At 37.6% G+C, this 23,892-nt stretch overlaps 1 protein-coding gene across 1 annotated transcript in view; it reads left to right on the plus strand.

Annotated features, from left to right (window-relative positions):
• LOC100893429 (BAI1-associated protein 3) overlaps positions 1-22,252 on the plus strand; it is a 43,427-nt gene extending 21,175 nt beyond the window's left edge. The window contains exons 7-27 of the mRNA XM_030990973.1: positions 117-446; positions 1,573-1,696; positions 2,171-2,290; positions 3,220-3,415; positions 3,676-3,771; positions 4,344-4,447; positions 5,116-5,602; positions 8,446-8,570; positions 8,901-9,063; positions 9,735-9,838; positions 10,459-10,671; positions 11,177-11,366; positions 11,924-11,998; positions 12,975-13,082; positions 13,765-14,052; positions 14,430-14,603; positions 15,630-15,882; positions 16,488-16,526; positions 17,027-17,150; positions 18,529-18,742; positions 19,764-22,252. Of these exons, the coding sequence (XP_030846833.1) occupies positions 117-446; positions 1,573-1,696; positions 2,171-2,290; positions 3,220-3,415; positions 3,676-3,771; positions 4,344-4,447; positions 5,116-5,602; positions 8,446-8,570; positions 8,901-9,063; positions 9,735-9,838; positions 10,459-10,671; positions 11,177-11,366; positions 11,924-11,998; positions 12,975-13,082; positions 13,765-14,052; positions 14,430-14,603; positions 15,630-15,882; positions 16,488-16,526; positions 17,027-17,150; positions 18,529-18,742; positions 19,764-19,904 (3,668 nt within the window). The 3' untranslated portion in view covers positions 19,905-22,252. The remainder of the gene's footprint in view (positions 1-116; positions 447-1,572; positions 1,697-2,170; positions 2,291-3,219; positions 3,416-3,675; positions 3,772-4,343; positions 4,448-5,115; positions 5,603-8,445; positions 8,571-8,900; positions 9,064-9,734; positions 9,839-10,458; positions 10,672-11,176; positions 11,367-11,923; positions 11,999-12,974; positions 13,083-13,764; positions 14,053-14,429; positions 14,604-15,629; positions 15,883-16,487; positions 16,527-17,026; positions 17,151-18,528; positions 18,743-19,763) is intronic.
• Positions 22,253-23,892: the final 1,640 nt, after the last annotated feature.

Raw genomic sequence — 23,892 nt, forward strand, 5'->3', positions numbered from 1 at the left:
TCATGGGAAACAACATGAGGTCTTTCTGATAGATCACTAAAAGCAGGTTTGAATGTAAAGGCTGATTACCTGCATGTGTATGATCAATGTGAAATCTCCTTTATCTCCTTCTATAGGTATGAGTGATCCGTATTGCATCCTGACCCACTGCAACAAGGCATTCAGTAGCCCCGCCCAGCAACGCTCCTCCCACCACCACTCCCATAACAAGGGCCACGCCCGTAGCGACAGCTTTGACCAGCTCCTTGGCTACCAGTCCCACCAGCCCATGCAGCATTCTAACACTCTTCCGCTCTCCTCGGCGAACAGTACCGGCAAGTTCCTCTCGCCTCAGACATCTCTACCAGAGGCCACTCATCATCTTAGTCTAAACAGGAACGTTCAGAGGAACAGGAGCTTCAACCGCAAGGACAGGCGTAGGAAGTCCCTGGAACACCTTGGTCTTGGTAGGTAATGGTGGCTCAGTGGTAGATAGAGCAGGGGTCTCATAGCTGGGAAGGCCTAGGTTCAAGCCGATTAATTAATGGTGGCTCAGTGGTAGAGCAGTGGTCTCATAACTGGGAAGGCCCAGGTTCAAAACTGATCAATTAATGGTGGCTCAGTGGTAGAGCAGTACGGTCTCATAACTGGGAAGGCCTAGGTTCAAGCCGATTAATAAATGGTGGCTCAGTGGTAGAGCAGTGGTCTCATAACTGGTAAGGCCCAGGTTCAAAACTGATTAATTAATGGTGGCTCAGTGGTAGAGCAGTGGTCTTATAACTGGGAAGGCCTAGGTTCAAGCCGATTAATAAATGGTGGCTCAGTGGTAGAGCAGTGGTCTCATAACTGGTAAGGCCCAGGTTCAAAACTGATTAATTAATGGTGGCTCAGTGGTAGAGCAGTGGTCTCATAACTGGGAAGGCCCAGGTTCAAAACTGATTAATTAATGGTGACTTAGTGGTAGAGCAGTGGTCTCATAACTGGGAAGGCCCAGGTTCAAAACTGATTAATTAATGGTGGCTTAGTGGTAGAGCAGTGGTCTCATAACTGGGAAGGCCCAGGTTCAAAACTTATGTCAATGAGCACCTTGCTCTTGTGAACTGATTAATGGTGGCTTGGTGTCAGAGAAGTGGTCTCATAACTGGAAAGGCCCAGGTTCAAAACTCATGTCAAAGAGCACCTTGCTCGTGTGAACTAATTAATGGTGGCTTGGTAGTATAGCAGTGGTCTCGTAACTGGGAGGTCTTGGAATCAAAACCTAGTTCAATTTGCTTGTGTCCTTTGCTAGACGTTATTACGGCAATATCGCTTTTTCTTTAACATTTCAATAATCTTTGGCTTGTGAAATCAGGCTATAACATTTTAAAACTTCCCTGCAAAGATGTATAATATGGTTGATAATTTTTGTTATCCATAAATCTACTAGGAATCTCATTGTTTCATAAAACCATGTTTGATCCAAAAGATGTAGTTAATTGCATATATTTTTGTCTTATTTGTTCTGACTTTTCTTTTGCAGGTTCTGGCAAACAGCAAAGCATTCAACAGGATTTACATGTCCACCAGGCTGTACCTGAACACGGGAAGCGTAAGGGGTCAGACTCATCCAACGTCTCCCCAACCTCACCCATAATAACTCTCTAGAGGCCGACTCCCTCTACAGGACGTCCGTCAAGTCAGCCACCCTGCATCCCGTCTGGAACGAGACCTTTGATATGTCAGTACTTACTTTACTTTATTTCTTAAATACCTTTTTTTTTAATGTGCTTATGCCCCCTTTAGTTCCAACTTTTATTGTTTTATTTCTATTTTCTGTTCATTCTTGTGTTGGTCTTTTCGTTGTCGGTCAAACAGTTTTGAGCGTCAAGTAATGCCTGGCTGGAATGCTCCCCAGGGAGTGGAGATTGTGCACACAGTGTGTGCGGGCAAGTATTGAATCCAATGACCGGGGTAATAGTATATCTGGAAAGCCCTTAGAGACATGGTAGATGTATTAAGTGCTATATAAAAGCAGAATGGTTTCATCATAAAAAGCTCAATGGTTTGGCCGTGTCTTATGTTATATATTTACTGACATGATGACTGGTGCAATAATACATATCGCTGGTCTAAGTATATAATATGTATATATCTTTGGGATGATAAATTAACCTGATAACAACTTTTTGATTTTGTCTTCTCATATTTGCAGTGAGCTGAACAGAATAGACGGTGAGTTGATAATCACAATGTGGGACCTGGATGAGGAGACTAGTCTGTGGGATGCATGCAAGAGCCTGGAAGCAGATCACAAGCTGGCTGGCATCAAAAAGTGAGTTCAGCAAATCCCAAAGACAAGCTCTGGGCACCATTTCACAAAACTTGTCATCAGTGACAAATGACATTTGTTTGTTATAAGCTAGTGAAATCCTTGTTTCTGATTGGTTATCAACATATTTGACACTGATTTTGGTCATTTGTCATTGAAAAAGGGCCTGGGCTCCATTTCACAAAAACTTGTCATCAGTGACAAGTTACTGTTTTTTTTATAATCTTGTGAAATCCTTGCTTCTGATTAGTTTTCAGCAGATTTTTCACTGATTTTTGTCATTTGTCGTTGAAAAAAAGGCTTTGTGAAATGGGTCCCTGGTCATGCGATTACATTGTGAAAGAAACTATGTATCAAATAAGAATTGATGTGTACTGTGAGGTTTTGGAATAATCAACATGAACAGAAATCAACTCACTGTTGCTGATAATCACATGCACTTCACACAGATAAGGTACAGTTAAACCTGCTTTTGTGACCACCTGTCTACAAAGACCACACTTTTTGTTTCCCTTGGGCGGTCGCTGTAGACAGGTTAGACTGTTTATGGAACTACATACACGTGTGGCATGAAATTTTGGTAACAAAATTTGGCTAGAACTTAGAAGGTAAGGTAAAACGGTAAAATTCTGGAAATATTTTCCTTTTGTTAGTTGAGCACATAGCCACTGGCCAATCTTGATCTGTTAAAGTCCATCTTGTAGAACCAATGGCCTTTAAAAATACAGTAAAACCTGCTTTAGTGACCACCGGTATAGAAAGGCCACCTGTCTACAAAGACCACATTTTCCCTTGAAAATGGTTTCTCATTGAAACATGTACTAAAGGAACCTGTCTCCAAAGACCACTTTTTGTGTTTCCCTTGGGCGGTCGCTATAGACAGGTTTGACTGTTACAGCCTTTATTCTCCCTGTTTTTCCTCACCACTATAGCATCTTCCGGCACATGAAGCACGGCATCAACAAATGCACGGATGACTTCTTGGGTCAGGTCACCATACCCCTGGACAAGATCGAGGCTGCCACCATCACCGAGGACTGGTACCGGCTCCAGAGAGGTCACGCAAAGGTCATGAGCTCTCAGGTGACCGGCAAGCTGCACCTCAAGATGCACTACCTCAGGATGAAGGTGAGTGAGGTCAAAGGTCGTGAAATGGAGATCTGTGTGTGTGTGTGTGTGTGTTTTGATCGGTAGGAAATCCAGGAAAGTTTGTCACGACAGTTGCATCTTTATATGTTCTACTTCAGTTAGCGAAGCAACCTACTGTACTAACCCCAAAGCGCTTGCCTTCATACTAAGGCAATTAAATCACAACCTTTGAATATGAAAACCCATTCATTTTCCATCTTACAAAGCTAGTTTTTTTGCACATTACTTTGTAACTACAGTCTGAGAACCCTGCAGAGACGGATGAGAGGGCACTGTCCTACTACCACCAGCTGGTGACCGCTGCTCAGAAACATGATGCCGGAAAACATATTAAGGTGAGTGCTTAAGATGCATACTATACGATTAACAGAAAACTTTTTAACACGTACTTGATTGGTATTTACAAGATATACATCATCTATCAAAGACAATTTTCAATGTAAAAGTAAAGAGTCACATTCTTTAGGTGTTATAACATTTTGAAATGCAGTGATACTTCAAATTTTTGGATTTTAATTTTGTATTTCACTATCTGTCTTCTTCTGTTTGTCTGTCTCTCTCTCTCTCATTCTATCTCTTTCTCTGTCTGTCTGTCCGTCTGGCTCTATCTCTTTCTCTTTGTCTGTCTGGCTCTATCTCTTTCTCTCTATCTCTCTATCTCTCTATCTCTCTCTTTCTCTCTGTCTCTCTCTCTCTCTCTTTCTCTCTCTGTCTTTCTATCTCTCTCTCTCTGTCTGTATGTCTCTCATTCTATCTCTTTCTCTCTGTCTCTGTCTCTCTTTCTAACTCTTTCTCTCTGTCTCTCTGTCTCTCTCTCTCTCTCTACCCCTCTCTCTCTCTCTCTCTCTCTGTCTATCTCTCTCTTTCTCTCTCTCTTTCTATCTCTTTCTCTCTGTCTCTCTTACAGAATAAGGACACTCCATGGGATGGGAGACTGAGTACGCTGAGCCACCATGTTCTCAATCAGTTTGCAGTACAGAGTGGAATCAGCAAACTATCGCAAAACATCATGTAAGTTTCTCCCTCTCTCTCAATCAGTCTTTTATGGCTCAGAAGCTGATTGTTCACTTTATTTTGTTTCAAGATAATACATAGACTTAAATTAATTATTAACAAGGCCTGTATAGTCATTACAGAAACCTTTCATTGGTTGGGGCAATTATATCATGTAATTTAATCTTCTACCAGCCTACTAAATTTTAAGGTTGCTAGAAGCTTAAACTAAATGCCATATAGTCATCAAGATTAAAAGAAATAAAATACAGCGGCATAGATCTTTTCTTCTTCTTGGGCAGTTGGATACTATATTCATGACTTTTGTTTTATTTCAGTGAGATTTTTTTTCTTTTTTTCATGAAATTGGTGCATCTTCACCCCCCCCCCCCCCCATCTCCGCTACCCCATCAAAAGCTCAAAAAGAAAAAGGAGGAGAGATAAAGAGAGCAAAATGTCAAATGCAAGGTGAAAAGGAGATGATACTAAATGATTCCCTCTCACACCCTTCCCACACTTGAAAACCTTGTCCTTCTTTGTTTGACTTATCTTGTGAGACATGACAATAATGCCCTCTACAACTCATGCCTTGCCATTTTTTACAACTGCATGCTGCATTTGCAGAGATATTCTATAACCTTTCTTATATTAGGAAATCTGCTGTGTTATGTTTCACTTCTATTCAGATATCTGTCGGCCTTACTGGAGTTTCAGTTGGAGTTCACCCGCAAGTTGAAAGAAATGGAGATGGCGTCCCCGGACCCCATCATGCAGCCGTCGCCCGTCGAGAGTGGCTTTGACGAGACAGACTCTATCTCCTCGCCCTACACTCCGACTCCCAACAACAACAATCACAGCAATCGTAGTCCTCAAATTGGCAACCTGCCGGAGAAGATGGATCCGCCAAAGGATGATGAGGTCAAGCAGAGGTCACCGAGCAGGTCGAAGTTCCGACTGCAGCGGGATTCAGTGTTCGATCACGGCGACAACTTTGTCCCTCAGTTGATGGGTAGCGATAAACTTGGGGGAATGGTCAACGACCGATTGGTCAGGGAGGCCCTCTACAAGATCCACGCAGAGATGATGGCCGAATCTGCAGTGACCATCTACGGCAGCGACCCCAAAGGTGTGGCAACACTCTTTGAGAAGAGACCCGAGTGGCTCCGCTTTGAAGTAAGTGTTGATTCATAAAACATGTGTGATGTGCCGTGAGGTGAATAGTAATTCTTATCTAGCAAAGGTAGTATGATATGTATCAAAGTATTGTATTAAACAAAAACAAAAAGAAATATCTCATATGCTTTAAATCTGCATTAAAAATTATGTTTTTAAAAAATATTTATGGTATTCTAAGAAGGTGTATATTGTTCTAGTTGAGTTGACACTAGCTATAGTTTTGCTTTTATTTTAATCTTGGAAAATATACCACCTTAATGTATCCTTGCATCAGGATGATATTTACAGTTTGTTGTATCATATTTTAATGAAATAATTATTTGTTCAAGACAAGTTCTATAAGAATATGACATTGAATTGCAAAGGATTGTAACATTATTTTATCAAAGAAATGTAACTTAAAATTTGTTCTTCAGCTTTTATGTAAAGGTGAGTAAATCCGATTTTCTTCCTTTCCAACAACAATCATTTCAATTTAACCTGCAGTGCCTGGAACAATTTGGTAAATTGTTGAATCTATTAATTGTCTTTTTTACATTTTATTTGTATTTTGTTTGATATTGTAGCAGCATTTCCTTATGTTTTTGCTTGGCACGAAAAGTGCATTTGTTTTCCTTTGAATATATCTTGGTCTCCTCTTTCAATGATACACAAATTTTATGTGTACTGGTAGATTCTACAACATAATATGTCTAGATTCTTGAATTTTTTATACGCTATTGCCCTGTATGCATGTTGGTTATATGTTGTTTCTGTTTATGTTGATCTCTCCTGATTATTTGACTATGATCACATGGTCAAAGAAAGTGTTGAAAATCTTTCCTTGCTTGCTTGATGGATGTATTTTGAAAGATCACAAGTTATATATATTATCACTTTAGTAGTACAGTCATATTTTTCCTTGCTGTGTCTGCTTGAGTCTGCTGTTTGGTTATGAATTCTGTTACAAAAGAGAGGAGTTTAAAGATGAGCTTTAGTTCTGATAATGATAGAAAATAAATTCTCACAGAATCCAACAAAACTCACACTGATTACAAATAAATGACAGGTGCAAAACGATTTTGGCAGATACTGTATAGGATCAAGGTACCGGGTATGTATATAGGCCCGACACCATGTGCTTATAAACACAGGTCACTATGTGCAAATGAGAGTTTTGGATTTTATTGAAGATGAGTTTGTTTTTATTTTACTGGTTCAAAAAATCAATCTACTGCAGGATGCCATGTTCTCTCGACATATGATTCCAATACCAGAACTCAAGATTAGCTTTAAGTCTAACAGCTAGGGTCCATGGCATGTGCAGAGCTGCCAACTAGTACGGATTTCCCGTAATTGGTACGGAAATTAACGACCATTACGGAATGTTGTCTCAAATTACGGATTTTTTTTTTTTTTTTTTTTTTTTTTTTTTTAATTTTTTTTTTTTTTTTTTTTTTTTTTTTTTTTTTTTTTTTTTTAAATATGATTTATCTTAACGAGTGCTGTGAAGTATGGCGGCCTCCAACACTCGCTGAGAAAGACGGAAAAGTATCAAGTATTCTATTAATAGGAGCCATTTTTCATGGAAAACTGTTGTGATGACCTGAAACTCAATATTTAACAACTTTGTGTGAGTAAATTAGTCACCAAAAATTTCAGATAATCATGCGTCCGCGCAGTGTTGGCGTGCCGTTTTTTTTAGATTCATAGCGCAGCATAGGAAATTACTGATTTATACCTAAAATTACTGATTTTGAGCCTTGTGATTACTGATTTTCTGTTCTGGAGGTTGGCAGCTCTGCATGTGAGCCTTGGTATCCTGCAGATTTTGTTCCTTTATTATGGAAAGACAAGAAAGTCAAATAAAATGCATGCCTGGCATCATATTCTCATTCTTCATGAATTGCAAGCAAACGATGCACTTATGATGATGATGAAAATAAAAATTGTTAAAAAACAATTTTTGATTAGCATAATAATGATTACCATCTCCATATCAAACATTTCATAAGTACTCAGTTAATAGTTCAATGGTTGGTGTATACTGTTGTTTTTATTTCTTTGTTAAAGTTGCATGAGCATTTTGATCTCCCAACTCTTAGACCACTACTCAATCCCCTGAGCTATTCTTGTAAAGATACATTTTCTTTATGTCATGTCGAAAGGGATGAACTATGATGAATGTAGAATGTATGCATCGTTTATTTAGCACAGTTTGTTGTTGTTTGTTGTATGTAACTTAATAGATGAAAGACATGCATGCTGCAACCAAAGACATCATTAGGCCCATACAAAGGAACCACTCACCAAAATATATCTTGCTTTCTTTGTTTGGGATTCCATGCTGCTACATAAATTCTTCATTTAGTTATCAGTTTCAGAAATTGCTTCTGTATAGAGATATTGCAAGTTAATAGACCAATGTAGGCCAAAGTGACCTATGAGTACTAGTAGACTAGTCAACACGTAGATACAAACCTGTATGTTTTCAGAAGTTAACCTGAGATAATTAACTTTTGTGCAACCCTGATGTGAAATCTTTTTTTTTGTTGTCTAGTGGGCGAGGGGGGGGGGGGTATGTCTTCAAACAATGCATCAAAACTTTGGGGATGATTGATCACAATTGATAAATCCCAACTACATTTCTTAGCAACAGTCTCTGTTAAAGTTGCTCATGCGCGAGTATATAGAGGGCAGCACACGGACATACGCACAGCAGCATAATACCCGTTGGCTCAGTGTTATGCAGTGATCGCCAAGTTGCCTACTTCATGAATGACTATATAACCAACATATTTACATCTTTAATTCATGACAGGATGGAATAATAAATATTTAATTTTTATCCTGACATACAGACTGCTATTGTGGAAAACTCGATCAGTAGTTACATCTACGAGTGCTTGGCCAGTCTTCCAGATTGTGAATCATTCTTTCCTCCCAACAACCTCATTGGGCTTGACAATGCCAACAAGAACTGCAAGTAAGAATAATCAGTTATTTACTTTTTTTCTAATAAAAGGTAGTCAAGATACATGTGCTGCTAGTTTCATGTTCATTTTCTTTTTAATATTCAATACAAAAAAATTAATTGTATAGGTTTGTTACTTAGGAACTCATGGTTTTAAATGCTACCCTAGGAACATACTTTGGTAATTAAATTTAGTGGCTTTCTCAAAATTCATTGTTTACTGTTTCAAACATAAATTGTGAATACAAGATTTCAAGCCATAGAAATTAAAGCACAGTGTAATCGGCAAGTATGCAATTTTTTGTTTAACTTGTAATTTTTGTTATTTATTTATTTTTGTAGATTGCAGTTGCTGCAGAACCTTCTGTCGATGCGTATTTGGCGTGATCATAAGACCCCGGTCCATCGGCTGGTGATGAAACTCCTAGAGTCGGTGGTACGCAATGATACCAGGAAGCACATCCTCACTGACCTTGACTCGATTCCATTACCTGAAGGATCTCTGGTAAGTACATTCAAACCAGAAAATTTGCATTTTGTTGAATACCTAGAAATGATTAAATCACAACTGACGCATTGCTGAATTCCTGCAATCGACGAAAGCCTCCTGCCACGACACTAGCCATTGTGTACAGTTTGTGAAATTCCATCTTGTCAAAATTTGTGTTACATTTCATTTGATCTTTCTTAGTTGAAGTTCATATACATAGTATATAATAAGTTTACAAATATGCAAGCTAAACAATCAAAACAGATCTGGAGTTTCAAGAAAAGCTGAAGACTGAACCCATGTTACCCTTCTTCTTGTATCTGGGATCCATTTCACAAAGCCTTTTTTCAATAACAACTGACAAAATTCAGTGACAAATCTGCTGATAGTCAATCAGAAGCAAGGAATTCAATAGCTTATAATGAAAACTATCATTTGTCAATAATAATATTGGATATTTATAAAGCGCACATTTCCACCATGCATAGTGCTCAAGGCGCTCAAACTATTACCCCGGCTCTGTTAGGCGGTTGATTTTGTTTTGTGAAATGGGGTCCAGGTTTATCTGTATTTAGCATGGCCTTTTTAGCTTAGTTGATTTGTTTCTGAACTAGGATCACCAGGCCCAGGTTTTTATATTTGATATTGTTTTTAAGAATTTTTTGTTCATGCATTGACTCCGTCAGAAACCAGGAGAGCTAGTTGATCTATTAGCGAGATTCGCCGAGGTCTTGTCTCGATTCACCAGCTACTGTAAGAGCCAGAACGATTACAAGAACTTCTTCTCCAGGTAAGGCCTAGCTCAAGAGAAGATCTAGGGGCCGTTTTTCGAAACCGTCATAAGTTGTAAGTTCTTGGACAGCCCATTGAAACGTATGTTTTAGAATTAAACCATGTTTCTATGGGATGTCGACGACCCTAGACTTATGACGGTTTTTATCTTTATGTTTTAAGATATGGTTAATGTGAAATGCATTGCATTATCTAATTAAATTTTTCCTTGGCTTAAAAAAAAAGCAGTTTACTTTCTCATGTCTGAATGACATAAGGGGTAGAGTCATAGTGGAGTTAAGGAATGCCAGTGTTATTGAGTGGTTGCATTATTCAAAACATTTGAAAAATCTTTGGAAGACATTAAAAAGCTCTGAATCAAATTGATCATATTATATACATCCACCCAGTTGGAGTTTAAAGACTGGAACGCTTTGAGAAAGGCCATAAAGGTAATGAAACTTGCAACTCCACAGCATCAGAAAAATGGACAATAAACAACGATGATGATCGGATAACCACCCTACCTCATCAGAACAAGACATTCTTGCACAGATTTATGGCACAAATGTTCTTGTTTTCATTGTACTTTGCAGCCTGATAAGGATTTAATTATTTATGATTGTATTTACTTTTCAGATTCGATGTAGATTTCTTTACAACTGTCACCATAGAGATTGACCGGCAGGTGTCCAAGTATCTCCAGGACATCATCCTCAAGCGGCTGAACCAGTACCAGGCCCGGTATAGACGCTTCCCTCAGAACATTGCAGAAGCAAGCAAGGCAGGACTGGCCCTCTACATGTCCGTCAAGAATCTGGTTGCTATCCTCAAGAAGAATATTTCCAAAAAGTGAGTTTTAAAAAGAAACGTGATGATTACAAAATATAGTGTATCAAGACACTTAGCCTTGGACTATCACCCCTAGACAGCTACCCCATAGGACACCCGCCCCTCTTCCTCCCCCATGTCAATTATCAAGAATCTGCAACAAGAATTTTGCAGAAATTGAGTTTTAGAAAACATATGAAAATATGGTGTATCCGGTCATCTACCATCCTCCCTCCGCATTATTACTACTTGCTAGCAAATACCTCTTTTACCTATTCCCTGCTCCCCCTTATCTGTCAAGAATCTGCTTGCAATTCTCAGGAATGATGCTGCTGGCAATTGTGTTTGAGAATGTAATAAAGTATGAGAATATTTTACATTACAACCATTTCCTGACAAGTAAACCTTTTCCTCCATGGGGGTAATTAAAGAGTGTTTAGATAGAGTGGTTATTTTGGAGATACTTCACCATATCAAATGGGAATGAAGCCTAGCTCATGGGTCCTTTTCTATTGTGTTTTAACAGGGATAAACTGGGCCTAGAAGAGTGCTACGTCTGGTTCCAGGTCCCGCTCACCTACTGGTTGGTCACCTTTCAACATGAGACCTTCAGTCGGGTCCACAAGGCCCTGGAACTTGACACAGAGGTCAAGTTGGTCCATGAAGTGGTCAAGTATTCCAACTCGGCCGTCGATGTCCAGGCCTGCTTTGCGAAGGTATGTTCACATTTTTTGTCTTGTCATTCATTCAGTGATAGGAAGATTGCATTTTGAATTCAAAGTTTTTATTTCATAAATATCACAATCTTATATTCTTTAAGCTAGTGCACTTCTTGAGATTAAAGGAGGAGCTATCATATAAATGACAATCACGTAAAAACATAATACAAAGATGTAATACTACAGAAGAATGTTAGCAAATAAATGTATGATACAACAAAACACAGAATGTAGAATAACACTAGAATGCTAAAAGCAAATGTAATATAAAAGAACGTAAGATTTATCATAATCTTATATCTTTTTCCTTTTAATATTGAAAGGCAGTGAAGCAAGTGATTGGCTAATGAGAGTTCTTCATGAGACTCTGACGATTCGGCATATTTACAGCTGTTTAAATGTCTGATGAGACTACTCTTCACATTATGCATCTTTTCTTTTTCATTAATTGGGCTTCACAAGAGAATCAAAATCAGTGTTAATATAGTATATGATTGAAAAATGTGTACCGTTATTTGTGTAAAAGATCAATTCATCCTCTTTATTACTTGTAGGTTACTCAGGAATGGCGGAGCATTGGCTATGAAAACCCGAACAGCCGCTGTATGGCCATTACAAAGCTCACTGATGTAAGACTGACTGCATGCTTTTGATATTTATTTATAATCCATAATATTTGTATTTATTTATTTTTATTTATTTATTTATTTATTTTTTTTTTTATTTATTTATTTATTTATTTATTTATTTATTTATTTTTTTTTTTTTTGGGGGGGGGGGTCATATCTAGCACACAAGGTGCTCATGATCAATGCACTCAAATATTACCTCAGCTCTAGCTAGTCTACCGGTACCAATTTATCACCTGTGTGGAGAGTGGCAAATGTAAATTAAAATGTCTTGCTGTGGGACAGTACTTAGTGCCACACAAGACGTTAAATTCACAATCTTTGACAACACTGCATTTGTTAGAATCCATAATTAAGAAATCAAGATTCATCTGCATTTTCTAGTTCTTTATTGTAATCATTTAGGTGAAAGTGTACCCTGAAGCAGAATCAAATGTTAATAAAGAATTTCTTTAAAACAAAATGTGAAGGGATTGTACTACCGGTATCCATCAAATACCTCAAGTGAAATGATAATGTTTCTTTTAGCTCAGGGGAGCCTTTTTTATTGTCTATTTAAAATCGAGTTCTGGTCATGTGAGTAAATTGTGAAACGAAATGGGAGAAGACTTATTATGAAGTAAATAAGAATTGTGAGGTTTTGGATTCATTAAAAGTGAGAAGGAATAAAAATCACCCAATCTTGATGAAGGCCACATGTATACAAAAATGGGGATATATGAAACTACACACACACACACACAAGTGACATACCTAATTGTTTGGTCCAAACTTTTCAGGTATTCTTCGTCATTTTTCAAACGAGGGAGCATTGGAAAGACAGTCCCTTTTAGGAGAATTTCAACCATGGCATTCATTCAAACTGGTGTAAAAAAGAATAATAAACCTCACAGTTATTTCCCAACAGTTATTTCCCACCACTTACGAGAACTCAACCTCTGTTTTAATAATCATGATTGTTTCATTATTCTGACAGCTGATTTGTGAAGGGGCTAAGCTCTATGCTTGTAAGATCCACTGTATCCTGGAAACCAATGGATTCTATAAGACCAGCAAAGATGGGCAGTTTGATATCAAGGATAAGGTATGTTCACATATGGCTTCATTGATCGCTATCTATACAAGAGTACAAACTTTAGTCCAGATTTACACCCCAAAAGTTTGTTCACTGCTTTATGAAGTGCTAAATGTCAACCTCTGTTTCCTATTATAATTCTGAAATAAGTGTAATAATAATAGGTATGCATTTATGAATATAATTTGAGCCATCTTGAAATCAATTTCTCATGCTTATTTCACAAAATGAATGATCATCACTCTCAATGGTCAGGAATCTTAGTTTGATGACCTTGACGTAAAGCTTCAAACATATCGAAGATTCTGGTTTCACTGAAGTGTTTGTTTTTCGTTAATAAATTTTGAAATCTATTGCAGCTAATAGATTCTATTCCTCCTTCTCTCTCTCTCTCTCTCTCTCTCTCTCTCTCTCTCCTTCTCTCTCTCTCTCTCTCTCTCTCTCTCTCTCACTTACCCTGCCTCCTTCTCTCTTTCTCCTCATCTGATCACCCTCCCTCTCTCAAATGTACCCCATACCTCTCTCTCTCTCTCTCTTACTCACTTGCCTTCTCCGTTTCTCTTCTTTCTCACTTTCTCTTTCTTTCTCTCTATCTCTCTCTTGTCATGCCCCCTTTATCTCTCTCTCTCTCTCTCTCTCTTTTTCTCTCACAATTCTATCCCCTCTCTCTCTCTCCATGTTGCCCCACCAGCTGTGCATCACCCTGAACAACATTGAGCATGTCAGGGGCTATCTCGACAACCTGCCCACCCTGCTGGAGTGGGAGGCAAACTGCAACCAGCTGGCCGCCCACCACCAGACGGCCGCAGCGGGCAAGCTGACCCTCAGCACCCTCAAGCGCTTGACCCAGAGGGCGTGTCACGACATCCACTACATGTCCAGCCTCCTGGAGAGGAAGATCGCCTACAGGCTCAGCCAGGAGGTCAACAAACATCTCGACAAGTTTGTCAACCCACAGAAGGGTCACACCAGTGATGAGGTGAATTTTGGAATTGATTTGATGTGATTTGATTCAAATTGATTTATTGATTCCATATCACATGTGACGCTGTTACTACAAGTTATATATAAGCTTTATAGCCAGAAGGTCAACAAGCAATTTTAAACAAGTTTGTTTTGGCAGAGGGGTCAGACCAGCGTAAGGTGAAGCTTCGAATTGATTTGATATGACTTTACTTGATTTGATTTATTGATTTCCATATGAACATTGTGAGGCTGTGTATGCACCTATCATACTTAGCCTGACGGCTTTGTACAATTAATGCATACAGCCTCAACTGGAGTCCGGATAGATTGTATAATGAACTCATTCGCATGCATCAATCATTTTTATACTATTATCATTATCATTCATAGTGTATGGAAGAGCTCCTGGACTATATAGATGATAACCTAGGAACTCTTTACAAGCAGCTGCTTCCTCAGATCTTTCCTCGCCTAGTACAGGAACTCTGGAATGCTCTGCTGACCAGCATCAGGTCCAGGATCCAGGAAGGCAGACCACCGGGCTACTACAAGAGGCTGCAACAGGTACAGATTTAGGATTATATAGACCAAAACAAACCTCTCACGAACAATGCCCTCATAGTTCCTCTGTCACATATCTACAATGGTTTTCTTCCTCTTGAACTGTTGAGTTCTAGACATGGAATAATACCTGTTAGAAATTTTGACTAGCGAAAAACCAATTAGTGGGAACTTTTAAACGCGTCATCTTGTAGATTATGATGTAAAACCCAACATGATCATGCTTAACTGGGAGCTTAACCCTAACTCTAGGACACTGAAACATATAAACCCTTTGACACTGATGTAGCGTGCTCTCTCCTGTTTGTCAGAAGCTATAGGATTACCTTTAAATTGTTCAAATTTGTTGACGTAGGTATGGAAGGAAATTTATATTGTTTAAGAAATGTGTCTGTTTTAAGGTATTGATCACTGTTGCATTCTACTATGCAAATCAGTAACATAATAAAAGGTTGGGCTTGAACATTGAATCTGATTCTGAGACATTACCACTAGGACCACCATTTTCAGACAACTACCCCCCCCCCCCCATAATTAGCCCCAAGGAAACTACTCCTGGCACAATAACTCTTGAAATCTTTTCCTCAAGGATAACTACCCTTAGAACCCTTATACCTAGAACATTTACCCCTTTTGGGGGATAGAAATATGAAGTCTGTGTGCTATTTGGGGCTAGTCAGAGGGGTCTAGGGGGGTGGTTACAAAGACTAAGACCGACTTCAAGTTGGACATAGCTATGGCAGGCCGTTCATACCACTAGTTGCTCTCATCATTGGTCTCTCAAGTATGATCTTTAGATAATATTTTTTCCTACATTAATAACTATCAAAAAATGTAAATTCTGTAGATTTGTGACCACGTTTGGTACGTTCCTTCAGAAACCAATTTCAGTAAATGATAAGAGCAAATAGTGGCATGAATGGCCTGCCATAGTTAATTCCATCTTAAAGTCGATCTTAGTCTTTGAGAAACACTCCCCAGATGTTCAGGGATTGTTATAATGTAAAAACCCACATGATATCTTTACAGAGCTTGGACTCTCTGGAGGCCTACTTCCAGAGGCCGGGCATCGACCTGACCAGTTCCAAGACCCGGACGGACGAGTACCACGCCATCCTAGAGAAACTGGAGCCTAACACCAGGTCCACGTTCAGTCTGTTGGCCCTGTACTATCGGGACCTGGCCCTGGACATGGCCACACCTATGGCCTATCTGGGTCATGTCAGCATCAAGATGGCGTATCATGAGGTACCGGGTGACATGAGGTCACTCTCGGTCAAAGGTCAGTCAAGGACTAGTTGATTTAGAAATAGCTGTGGCAGTGGAATTTGATTGTTGGAATGGAGCTCCAAATAGAAGTTCCCTCCCGTAGAGATTGCACTTGGGAGACAACCATTTGAAGCTCGCATGATTTCACCTATGATGTATGCATATACATGTGCATGTCAGAACTATGCAAGGACCAAGTCCCACATTCTATATTTTGGCATGTCAACTCAACTTGATCCATTGTCAAGATAAAAAAGATAAAACATACCAAATACTTGGGATAAAATATCAAAAGATTTCTCCACACCTTGTGGCTATTTATATTGCATCTCTCTTCATTATTTGATGCCAGGAATTTGAAATGGAGAGTATGCGATCAAATCTTGGAAGTACCATAAAATTGACAAAGTTCCAGTCATTTTTGCCAATTCTCGATTGTAAGTGCCCTACTTTTTGATGTAAAGTCATATGTAGTGTATTTTCAGAAACACACAATTCTGTTATAATAGCATCCATATTCGAATTCATCCTTTGTGTAAATTTCTTTTCGTGCATGTGTCATTATCAAAGTGATGCAAAAATCTAAATCCAAGTTTCTTTTCTTGTTTTACTTTGCAGTGTGTAATGCAGTGGATCTCCCCGGGGTTAAGAGAAGTGGTAAGTGATCTTGATTGAGTTATTACCCATTCCAGATTGATATTCACAGGATAAAAGGGAAATGATAGTTACTGTATCTGAAATTTTTGTGTGAATGTGTGTGTAAATGATATCTGTTGGATAAAATAATGAATTAAGAAGTTGTTTGTATTATTAATGATGAAAATAATGAACATGATGATGATGAAAATAATAATATAATGATGACATTGATGAAAATGTTTTTCATTAATGTTGATGATGAGGAGGAGGAAGAGGATGGAGATGATGAAGATGATTAAGATGATAATGTTTCATAAGATGTTGGCAAATAATGGTAGTGGAAATATTAAAGCAAGTAATATTAGTGGTGATGATAATTATAATGATAATGACATGATTTTGTGGAAACTGTTACGAAGTTGCAACCTATCTGCTCACTTTTTAAAATATCTTCCCAAATGATACAATCACATATCATCTTGAATGCTAAATATTGGTATGTTTTCTTCTTCATAAAGGTTTGAGTGACCCAAAGATCATCGTGGAGATTTGTCCAGAGACAACCTTCAACAAAGTCTTAGCTTTCAAGACTGCGGTCAAATATAAAGAAGTGAACCCAGTTTTCAATGAAGTCTTTCAGTTGTGAGTATAACATAAGATCATGTGTTATTGAGTTTTTTGTGTATTTTTTTTGTAAATTACTTCATAGTATACCTCAAAAGTACACAATATCCACCTTCATGACCTAGTAGATGTTCTAAATTTTGTAGCGTTATTGAACACACAACTACTTTTGCGTGTGATGTATGGATGTAATATTGTGTAAGATATATGTGCTTTGTCAGTTTTTTCTTCAAATGGATAACTCTGTTTACCTAGTAATCCTTAATATTACTTTCAATTTTGTACTTCAATCTTTTTACTCACGTCTAGTCTTCCCCTTGCTTTTTGAATTGCTTTTTATTGTCAATTAAAATGATAAAAGTACTGAATAAGACTGTTGAATAGTGTATACAATTAATGAGATAACAGTGGCTTATGATGGATGTGTCGACTGGCGAAAATTGTAATTACCAAGGTACTTGAGCACAGAAAATAAAAAGAATTCCTCTTGAGAAATGATGCTTGAAGTGTTTACCATTCTTAGCAAATAACCATTGTATGTATACAATGTATCTTTTAGTCAAAGAGACAAGAGGCTTGTTACAGCATGTTTTTACTGACGGTGAATTGTAAAGAGTACCCTTTTCAGAAGTTGCAATGTGTCTAGTTTAAACACTGTTTTCTTACATATTGATTAACTTTAGCCATGAAAGTTGGTTGATTTAGGTCATTGAGAGCAAGAAGGGCATTAACTTGTACTTCTATATAGAGTGAACACCCTTCTGGTTCTCAGCAGACAGATAACTGAGTTATTGACACTCCTTGTAAATTGGATGTTTTGTTTGTTTATCATAACTCAAGAATGAATGGTGAACTGGTTGAATTAGGGCCTTTATTAAATACTTGTTAAATACTTTGTTAAATACTTTGTTAAATACTTTTATACCTTTTATACACATTCTCAAGAAATATAAATAGGGACAAATCAATTTTTCACATCCTTAAAATTTTACAATACTTGGTAAGGGTATGAATAATCTAGGTACCTTTGTCCTAGATCCTTTTAAAAAATCCTTGATTTAGCTCATGTTGCAATGATAATTATAAACCTTTAGGTTGGTCAGGAACCCCATGACTTTTACAAGCCCATCGCCTGTCTCATTATCAAGATATTTATGATTGAAAATCGAAGTCAAATTCAGCGTTTGCCAGTCTATTGGGGAAACAAGTATGGTAAAATCGGACACTCAAAGGTTTTTACTTTTTTGAGGCACTTCTTGATCATTTTAAAGCGCAATATTTTTAGGGCTTCAATATAACACCATATCACAGACACTGATAACACGTAGGGCTGTGCATCTCAGATTTAACATTGTTAAACTATCCCCATAATGGTTTTCATTGTTCTTCTCTACAGCGGTGCGCTGCCTGAAGAGGCGTTTGAGCTGGACACGGTGATCCTTTCGGTGACGGTGGTCGATCACAACACCGTGGTCTGCGACAGCTTCCTCGGTGAGGCCTTCATCCCGCTTCATCAGGCAAGGCCGGTGACGGAGAAGCAGACCGTAGACCACTGCCCTGCTGTCATGCTGGCCCTTAAGAGGCCTAGGAGACACAGGGGTCATGTAGAGGTGAGAGGTCATTCAAAGTTCTTCTTTTTTTTAAAGGGGGATAGGGGCTAAAATTAGCAAAATATTGGATTAACATTTATCTCTAGGTGTAAGATAAATGAACAAATAAATATTACTGCCCTGCTGTCATGTTGACCCTCGAATGGCGATAGGGACCCAGGGGTCATGTAGAGGTAAGAGGTCATTTGTTGAGTTCAGAAGGTGGTGAATTATTATAAATTTCCAAATGATCAAATGAATATACTGTTAAAACACTGCCCTGCTTTCATTAAGGCCCTCATCATGTAGAGGTGAAAAGTCTAGCTTGATACTTCTTCAGATGCTGTCTGGAGTTCTGCTTGGTTTGGGGGCAGCTCACAGGCTACCAAATATTTGAGTGAATTGAGGCATCGATAATGAAATTGAAAGATTAAGTCAAGAAATGAATGAGTGAGTGAGTGAATGTATGTGTGAATGAGTGAATGCATGAAGGACATAGTGGTTGACTGAACAGAGAAATGAAAGGATTGCTTAATGGAGGAACACATTGATTATATTACCTGAGTAGTTGTCCTCAGGGAAGCCGTCTGAGCAGGTAGATTTCCCTGGATTATTTTTATAGGTGTAGCTGTTCTTGGGGTTATTTTTCATGGGTTTTATTCTAAGGGGCTCTAATCCAAGTATAGTTATTCCAAGAGGTACATTGTAGTTGTAAGGACCTCATTTTTTGTTAATTTTTTTATTCAAGGGGGAACTTATAGAAGGTGGTAGTCAGGGGTAATAGTTGTGCTGTTCTAGAAGTTGGATCCCTAGTAGGTCTGGGTGACATGCTCCTCGCCGGCTGAGAGACCATCAAAATAACCTGGGGCCCGTTGCACAAAACTTACCATGGATGGTAATTTTGCCATCAATGTAACTACCATGGAAACCTTGATTTTGATTGGCTGTTAAGCCCTGTTACCATGGTAGTTTTATGCAAGGGGCCCGGGTCTTTTCTAGGGTTGACTTTACTCATCTTTCGTTTGTGTTTTTTCTGTACCAGATCCTGAGGAGCAGGAGCAAGTGGGACAAGAGCGCCAAACAGTTCATCACCAAGCGAACCTGGGCCATCCAACAGCAGAGACAAAGAACAGACAAGAAGATTGTCTCTCGACATAACCACAATGCATTCTTCCCAGAATGAGGTCTCCTGGATGATCTTGGAAGGCCACTTGGTTGATCTCTGTAACCAAGGCATCATTCCTGAAGCATCTACCAATCAAGGAAGGCTTGCTCTGCTACCCTACCATAATGCTTTCTGCCTCTGATCAAGGAACGATCATACAAAGCAGCCATTTTGTTTCTGAAAAGTATCTTTGAAGAAAGACATACTTTGGTACCATAGAAGTGTTGTAGTCAAGTAGATATATTACTAGACTATTGATTGACTGGTTCATGGTCCAAATCCCAGCTGCAGCAGTAAGACATTAGTCTACAATTGCCACTCTCCACCCAGGTTTAGTAGATGGATAGCTGGTAGGAAGGTATTCCTTGAATGCTTTCAGTGTCCCGGGATAGCCCAGCTGAAGCCAGCACATTAGTAGTACTTTTTCAAGCGCCTTGCATGAGCATCCCCTGGGATGGATTTGTGCGTAATAAAATATGTAGCTACTTAATGTTCACCACACACATGTAAAACCTATGAGGATTTGTTGTTCGCCACACACACACACACACACACACACACACACACCATCTTCAAGTTCTAAAATCGAGCCATTGGATGTTGAAGGGTCCTTGTGTAGGGCAGTATCCGCCATGATCTAACTTTCCTATCTGATATTTACACAAAAATTCACTGAAAATCATGGATAGCTTATCGAATGATCTTGCATATATATATATATATCATTTTATACAAGGAAAATACTATCACTCCAATTTGCCTTCTGCAACCAGGGCCCCATCTTATGAATCAATTGCAAGTTCTACAATCAATTGCAGTTTGCAATCTCCTATCTCTTATGTACATACCGTAGTTGCAATTGATATCAATTGCAAATGAGTTGCGATTGATATCAACTCTTTATAACTGTACATGGGGTTCTGAGACAAGTTACGAATGTATAATTCTTTAATTTATAGCTTTTTAAACAAATGTCTGTGTAACATAACTGTTGAATTAAGAGCCAGTACTGAACATTGCAATGGTTAAAGTTTTATTTTCGTACTCAAAACTTTTATTCTTACTAGCAGGTCTGGTTTGTTATATTTTACCTTATTTTTAAGAAAAAGTATTCATCAACATGGAAAATTACCCCTATTCACAAGATATGAACGTGTTCTTTGTAATGCATGCAATCTATTATTTATTTGTAAAAATTTGTATCAGTGCTTCATTGAATATGATATGGTACACTGGTATCTTTGAGAAAAAAATGTGAATGGGGGTTACTTTTTATGGGGATTTTTATGTTATGTCTTTCCAATTCTATTTTTTTGTACCGCTATGTATCATTTCACACGAATAAATTTATCATGATAATAATAATAATAGCTCACATTTATAATGCATCTAATACTTTGTTTCTAATCATCATTGAAGTAAGAGCGGGGTGCAGCATTATATTATTTAGATTAATGTCATATCTTCTGCCTTAAGAAGCAAGCTGATCTAGAACTCAACAACACAGGTACCCGTTTTGTAGATTTTGAACAAGTTTTTGATGGAAAGTTTGAATTTATTTTTACGGGAATATCTAAATGACAATCTAAATAGATCAGTTCAGGTGGTTTTTTGCCAATGTTGAACGTGTAAGTAAAATTTTGTAGTAAAATGATAATATAGAGATTTCTTACATATTCCCTATACATACTATAAATACTATACATATAAATTTGCTATGCAATTTATTTTATAATGTTGATAGTTGTAATATATGCTTAAACAAAATTAAGATTTTCTTTTTAAAAAAATGTTAAGCCATCTATTCCTTCATAGGATTGAGGTTTCTTTAAAAAAAAAAATGAATTATTCCATCAAATTCGTTTTCAACCCTATTTTAAATTTTAATCTGGAATGCTGGTAAGACATAAGTCTGCCTTTACCACTCCTCACCCAGGTGTAAGTGGATACCTGATGTCCTTTTGATGTAAATTTAGTTTTAATAGAAGCAGAACAAAATGAGAGAAACAGGTCAGTGAAAGTTTGAGCAAAAACCAATTAAATGTAAGAAAGCTATGAATTTTTAAGGTTTATTCAATCAAACACCAATTGGCAATTCTGTGATGTATCTTGCACAATCCCATCCCATTTGCCCTGTATTAAAAAGCGTTAACCCTAATCAGGCCGGGGGCGGTACGGTAATACATTGTGGATTATCTGAGTAGTTATTTGCAACTGGCAGAGGGCATTAATGAATAATATTTATTGTATAAGCAGTGTTGATATATTTGTAATACCTATATATTCTAATGCAATATGCTTGGGATAATCTGTATAAATATATTTTTCTACATCATATTGAATATATTACAAATAAAAACATATAGTAGTGTGATATCAATTTGATAAATCGTTAAATAGAATGGAATCAAAGCAGTTAAATAATGGAATCAAAGCAGTTAAATAATGGAGTTAAAGACTGAGATTATTAAAAGCTTTGGGGGACATAAACTAAATTCAAAATGTTAATGAATACCAGAATAATAAATATCTAGATACCTATGACCATTTTTTAATGCTTCTCTAAACATTTCATGCGGAAAACAGAGGCTATTTGTTTATTTGTTTGCTATTCAATCTTGTATAAAAAGATAATAATTTTATATCATGTAAAATATTAAAGCATATATTTCTGTAATGTAAGTTATTTTACAAATATGCAATATTAGTACGACTACTACATTTAAATCATGTAAAGTGATTTGTTTGTGGCTTTCAGTGAACTTTTAGAAGTCAGAAGAGAATGTATTTCATGATGTATGTGTATTGAACTTGCCATGTTTGTATCTAGGGGTATAGTCTACAATTTATTAGAAAATACAGAGTTACACAATTTAACTCATTTGTAATATTCAATGAATTTTTATTGGAAGTAGATGTATTTTTTGCCTCTTTTGTATTAATGCACCATTCTGAGTAGTCTTGCATATCTCATTTGCAATAAATGCAAGGAAGTGTCTTGAAATTGTGTGTGTAATGTCTTGTTTATCATAGTATTCATTCTGTAAAGTATAGTATGTTATGGATTTGATTCTTTGTTGCCATCCTTATATTTAATTATCAGATTTGATCCAAGAGAAGAGAAATGCAGCCTAACTAGTAATGAGGTCAGGCGGACCGAAAAATCACAAAAACTGGAGATATATATTCTCAAAAGACTTTTCGAAACAATGATTTGGGGCAATGCTCCCCCCCCCCCCTAACGCAAATTGGGGCCTCCTTACTTATAATAGTATAATTTGGATCACAGTACGTTTAAGTTTTTGCCCCTCTGAGGCCAAGTCCTGGGTACGTCTCTGTGGAGTGGTGTATGGAAATCACATTTCAGGCCTGAAACTGTTAAATTGTGGCCCCCCCCCCCCACGAAAATTTATTTGTCATTTTTACCATGCAATAATATGTTATCTCAATACCTTCACTGAATAACGAACACACTAGAATGATTGGGTGATAGTGATGGTAATGAAGAGGGTGGTGATTTCAATGAGAAATAATAATGGTAAAGTGGAAAATGAAGACTGTTGGTGCTATATGATGGTGGCAATAGTGATGACGATGATGATGATGGTGGTGGTGGTGGTGATGTTAATGATGATTGCTGTGGTGATGATAACAATGATGGTGATGATGATGATAATGACGGTAATGATTATAATGATGGTAATCATGATGATAATAACGATAGTGATGCATGACAGTGATAATTATGACGATTGTGATCTTCATTATCATACGATGAAGATGCTGCTGCTGATAATATGATGATGAAGATGATATAGGTATTAATGACAGTTATTTTCATAATTGTTATGACACACCGTGTGATGAGGAGTAGGAGTTTAAACTTTTACACGATATGAGCCTGACAAATTTATCATATGTTTTTACCCTCTGAGATTAGAACCACCAAAAGATATGGTAGTTGTGTTGAATAGCATCATTGCTCCACTCATCTTTTTCTACTACC

Source organism: Strongylocentrotus purpuratus, unplaced genomic scaffold (assembly GCF_000002235.5).
Source record: "Strongylocentrotus purpuratus isolate Spur 01 unplaced genomic scaffold, Spur_5.0 spur5_scaffold_2, whole genome shotgun sequence".
NCBI classification, from domain to species: Eukaryota; Metazoa; Echinodermata; class Echinoidea; order Camarodonta; family Strongylocentrotidae; genus Strongylocentrotus; species Strongylocentrotus purpuratus.